The sequence below is a fragment of the Megascapheus bottae genome, chromosome 10 (genome assembly GCF_031878675.1).
Source record: "Megascapheus bottae isolate mThoBot1 chromosome 10, mThoBot2.hap1, whole genome shotgun sequence".
NCBI classification, from domain to species: Eukaryota; Metazoa; Chordata; class Mammalia; order Rodentia; family Geomyidae; genus Megascapheus; species Megascapheus bottae.
The window spans coordinates 40,694,472-40,700,255 of record NC_143518.1 but is presented as its reverse complement, the minus strand read 5'-3'; the positions used below and the strand labels follow the sequence as shown (position 1 = coordinate 40,700,255).

At 40.2% G+C, this 5,784-nt stretch overlaps 1 protein-coding gene across 1 annotated transcript; it reads right to left on the bottom strand.

Annotated features, from left to right (window-relative positions):
• Positions 1-1,162: 1,162 nt before the first annotated feature.
• Positions 1,163-4,255, bottom strand: Rptn (repetin). The gene is made up of 4 exons (XM_090340977.1): positions 4,118-4,255; positions 2,611-3,073; positions 1,664-2,466; positions 1,163-1,561 (listed from the first exon to the last, which is right to left on the bottom strand). The coding sequence occupies exons 1-4, from the start codon at positions 4,253-4,255 to the stop codon at positions 1,163-1,165; spliced, it is 1,803 nt and encodes a 600-aa protein (XP_090197103.1).
• Positions 4,256-5,784: the final 1,529 nt, after the last annotated feature.

Below are 5,784 nucleotides of genomic sequence, written 5' to 3'. Positions count from 1 at the left end.
GTTTATGTTCTTGGTGTCATATCACAAGAGCCATAGTCCAGATCAATGTCAAGTTTTCCCATTATGTTTTACATCTTCAGCCTTATGTATAAGTCTAGTCATTTTGAGCTAATTTTGTGAGTGGTATGAGATGGGTATTGATGTCTATTCAATGATTATTCATAGTGATGAGTGGTAAGGGTTAAATGTAACTCCCTAGTAGGGGTGGAGTAAAATATTATAGCTAGATAATGTCCATTTTGACTTACTTTTTCAGATAGATTTTTATATTTGTCAATGCCAAAGAACTTAGAGAATAGAGATTTTAGAAGATAAGAAATGAGGCCAAAAAAAAAAAAAAGAAATGAGGCCTAATGTTTGGAAAATGTCTTACAAGTGATGATGTCATGGTTACACAATAAAAAAGGAAAAGGTTCATCAAAGCCATTGCTCATCAATCATTTATTGGATTTTAATGTAATTCCCTGGTCTACACAAAGACCTTTAAAGATTTTTCAGAACTCTGCAGTGAGGAAGTAATAGTTTGGGCCCCTGGGAATATTCATACAGATAGCATAAGCCTTCTTTCTATTTTGAGTCAGAATGAGCTCATCCAGGTCTTGTGATAAGTGTCCATTGGACAGTCCCCATGTGAGGAGTTGGGCTTGCAAGATAGCAACTTTCAAGATATCCTTTATAGTACCTGATTCTCCTAGCAGCTTCTCACTGTGTTCTACTCTAGTCTAGACAATGAAGCTTACAATTCCTGGTGTTTTATCCATCAGAGCCATAGTTCATCAAAACCCAGGTAGTCATATGTGTCTAAAATAATTTTTTTTTGAACTTCGGGGAGAGAAGTAGTATACCTTTCAAAGGTCTAACCAAGTCTTATCTAAGGAGAGCTCCAAACAGGAAATGATTTGAATTTCCATACTGATAAAAATTAAGATCTGACTATTTCACTTAACTTTTAACTTAGATTTCAACCAGTCAGAAAGCCTTAGAATTGCTGCTGAAAGAATTGAGATGCCCTAAAAGTGAATTCTAGTCCTCAGAAGCATCCTTTTGAGAGGTAGAAAATAGAAGATATACATTTCCAATCATTTAAATTAACTAAAGCTGAATTTGATATGTAGATGTCTTCTTTGGCTTCATGTTGCTTTAGTTCAGGTGCTCACACAGCTTAGTTCTGCCATGATTTCTGTTCTTGTACATACTCATAGAAGGGGTTGGGAGTACTGATTGCCTTGGTAGCATGACCTTTACCCTGCTCTCTTCTTTGGGACCTCCCACCACTCTGGGTTGGATGGAAGTCTTTTCCCTGTGAACCGTGGCTCTGATTATCTTCATTCACGTGAAATTTTTCTCTGTTACCATAGCCTTGCTGAGATCCTTGGGGTCGCTGATTTTTTGACTCTTGGTATCTTTCTTTTTCTTTCTGGTTTTGTTTATCCTGTTGTTGTAGGCCCTTTTGTTCCTCTTTGTGGGTGTTCTTGTTTTCTCTTTGGTATTTCTGTTCATCTCCATAGAGTTTCCTGTCTTGTTTTTGATGGTTCTGCTTATCTTCATAGGTTTGTCTGTACTGTTGTGCCTCTTCATGAGTTTTCCTGTCATGTTTTTGAAGGTTCTGTTTATCCTCATGTGTTTTCCTGTCCTTTGTCTGATGGCTTTGCTTGTCATGTACCTCACGTGGACTTTCCTGATCTTGATGGCTATGAGGATTCCAGCTTTGATGACCCTGTTCACCCTCTGCCCAGTGGCTGTGTTTCTCACCCTGACTCTGACTGGTGGGGACTTGCTTATGGCCCTCTTCTCTGTTGCCTGATTGACAATCTCCCTCTCTAGACTGGGAGCTCTGTCTCTGACTTCGATTTACTGCTTGTCCTGAAATCTGCTGACTTAGTTTCCCTGACTTCCCTGGTTGTTCAACATATGAGTCTTTCCTTGTTCCATCAGTCCCTTGGAAATGCCTATTTTGTCCTGAAATTTCAGTTTCCTTAGTCTGTGACTGACCATAGTGGGAACTCTGTCCCTGTCTGTCTGTCTGGCCATGGTGAGAACTCTGTCCCTGTCTGTCTGCCTGGCCATGGTGAGAACTCTGTCCCTGTCTGTCTGCCTGGCCATGGTGAGAACTCTGTTCCTGTCTGTCTGCCTGGCCATGGTGAGAACTTTGTCTTTGACTGTCTGTCTGACTATCTGATTCTTGACCCTGCTTTCCAGATTGTCTGTAAGAGCTTGATTCTTGTTGACTGGTCTTACTAGAATGAGAATCTTGTCTGAGTGTTCTAGACTGGTTATGTTTTGATTGTTGTTTAACTCTTTCAGACTGACCATGATGAGAATCCTGAACCAGTTTCTCTGACTGATTTAGGGAAAATGTATATCCTTGCCCTTTAGGATGGCCACTGCTAGAGCTTCGGTTCAGTCTTTGACCAGAGCTAGAGTCTTGATCTTGTCTCTTATACTTATCAGAACTGTACTTCTCATCTTTTTCCTCAGACTGACTACAGTGAGAGTCTGTATCTTGTCTCTCAGACTGATCATGGTGGGAGTCCCTGCCTTGTCTCTCAGACTGACCATGGTGGGAGTCCCTGCCTTGTCTCTCAGACTGACCATGGTGGGAGTCCCTGCCTTGTCTCTCAGACTGACCATGGTGGGAGTCCCTGCCTTGTCTCTCAGACTGACCATGGTGGGAGTCCCTGCCTTGTCTCTCAGACTGACCATGGTGGGAGTCCCTGCCTTGTCTCTCAGACTGACCATGGTGGGAGTCCCTGCCTTGTCTCTCAGACTGACCATGTTGAACCTCCTGACTTTCTTTCTCAGAGTGACTGTGGTGGGGGGTATGCCTTTCTCCTTCATGACTCTGCCTATGTGGTTTGCCTGTGTGTTTTCCTGTAAACTTATCATTTTGTGTTCCTTCCTGTTCTATTTCTTGCTGGGAGATCCTATGTCCATATGATTTATCTAGCTTAAGATGGCAAGCTTGGACCAATCGGAACACCAATAAGAGATATTCTTGAAAATCAACATATCCATTTCTGTCTCTGTCTAAGAGGTCCATAATGATTTCCACAGTCTCTGGGTCTTTTGGTCTCTGTGGAAAGATAAAACAAACAGCAAAATCAATTATTTCCCTATTGATACTAACATGTATATCAATGTTTATGTCTCACTCCTCAAGTATTTTTTGATTGGGAAACCATTAAAATGAAGTGTCATGGTCTTTGACCCATGGGTTCTCAGAGCCTCATCCGTTACTGTACCAATAGGAATATGACTATGTGAGTAGGCACACAAATTTAGAATCAACTCTTTTAATAATTAATTTGAGTAATTTGACATAATTATTCATTTAGCTCATGCTGTATTGTAAGTATGTATCTACTTTCTCTTCACACTGTGAGTTCTTATAGGAAGAGGATGCTGGTTTTATTCACATTTATATTCCTGGAGCTAGGATTGTGGCATTATAAATTAGACCCTCAGTGAACCTTTACTGAATGAGTGAATGAATACATGATGAATACCTGACCAGTTGTGAGGAGAGCACATATAAAATATAAAAATAAAAATATGATCCTTAGATTTTCTTCTGAAAAGTTATTTTCTATTACTTTGAAATTGTACTATCTCTTGTTAAAGCTCAGATACAAGGAGATGTGTATATATGTGTGTGTGTGTGCGCGTGCACACGTGTGTGTGTGCGTGCACATGTGCACATGTGCACATGTGTATATGTTGTAAGAGAAATGTTGTGGAGATGACTGAATTATTTTTGTTGTTGTTGTTATTGGTTGTGGGGCCTGAATTCAGGGCCTGAGCACTACCCCTAAGCTCTTTTGAGCAAAAGTAGCACTCTACCACTTTGAGCCACAGCACCACTCTGTTTTCTGGTGGCTAACTGGAGATGAGTTTCACAGACTTTCTTGCCCAGTCTGGCTTTGAACTGTGACTCTCAGATCTCACCCTCCTGAGTAGCTGGGATTATAGGCATGAGCCTGAACTATTAAGGTGCTTCCCAGTATAGCATCTACCTGGTATACAGCATGACCAAATAAAGCAAAACATGAAATCTTGGATGCAGCTATCAGAATCATTCATATTTGACTCCCTGAGGACAAATATCTGTGTATCTTACCCGGAGGATGTCTCCAAATTCATTTAAGAGTAGGTGCTTCAACTCCTTCTTACTCAGTGAAGTGCAGTCCCCATTCTCTTTGGCATAGTTTTGAAACACCTTGGTCACAGTGACTATGCTATTCAGAAGGTGAGCCATTTTGGCAAATTTAGAGGACCCTAAATGAAGAAAGAAGATTTTTGTCTAGATTTGATTTCTTTTAGTTTGAGAAGGAAACTTTAAAAAAAAAAAGAAAGAGCTTGTTTTAACAATACCCTCATCTTGACCTGTAGTCAGGCTTTCAGTATCTTTGTTCTACAGTGGGGGAGATACAAACTATGATTCCTTTGCTAAAAAACCAAGCAAGTTCCTAAAAACAAACAAACAAAAAGTATAGTAGAAGCCCATAGAGGGAGGACCAAGAGGCCAGCATAGTAGGTCATAATTTTCTACCAACAGCAAGTATCTGAAGACGGAATAGGCTAGAAGTTTCTTTTACTAGTCTAAGATAGTTTTCTGAGAAGCCAAACTCCAGAAACAATGCATATCATTTTGACACATGCATATAAAATTGAATCAGTGAATACAGCTGTTATAGATAAAAATAACAAGAGAACACATAGCCAAATCAACTGCACAGATGATAAGAAGCCCATAAAAATCAGATCCACCCTGGCTATTCTGAGGAGCTAGACTCTTTGGAGATCTATATATCAGTATTTTTTTCTTGTGGTATGAAAATTCTAGTATCTGGGTTTATAGGCTTCTAATCTGAGCCACATTGCTAACTACAGTGCACTTTGGGTTGCCAACAGTAGATAGTGATACCTGTAAGGACAAACTGAGTCCCTTATGTCAATTCATTGCAATGAATCTTGAACATTGCTGAGGCCTCATGGTCCAGAGCCTTGTCCCTTAAGTTATAAAATCTTGGACCTTGTCAAATATGGGAGACTTATTTATCCACCAATAATTTTAGTCTTCAGTTTGGGGATGCTTTTTACTGAGGCAAAGCTATAAGTCCATTATCATTATGTTCTCAAGTAGAGCCCAGAAAAAGAAGCAGAAAGTTATCCAAGGCTGTCACTCTAAAGGAATCTTAAATCTCCACATCTCCTAGTGCATTTCAGCAAAATGTATATATTGCCATAGTTGCAGTTCCTACTGTTGTTCTCCCACACATGTCTTACCTGCTTGAAGAGAAGTAAGCAGTAGGTTCGAACTCCAGGAAGGTTACTAGAGATCTGAAAATCCACCCTATTTATAGGGTCTTAAATTTTCCTCCTATGTCATCCCAGGAGACACCCATTTTGTGACAGAATCTGAATCACTCTGGGCCCAACCCAGTTCAGCCCAGCTTAATCTCTCTGTCTGTAGACCGTTTGGTTTATTTACTTCCCCCATTTGCTCATGAACTTGTTTGTCATCGGAATAGGTGACACTGTTCAAATCTCAACTTCAATTAGGTGAGTGTTCATACCTATATGCATACATGCTGTGGGAGTCCCAAAGGATAGAGGTGTAGGCTGAGTTCATCCTTATTGTCTTTTGCAAGACTACAGGGGGCTATAGTCAAATCATGACCCAAAAAAGGTATCTGCATGGTTGCATCACAAAAACATGTTGACATAGGAATTAGGTAGCCTGTATGTTTGAACAAGATATAATTCCTGGAAGAGTCAGGCACT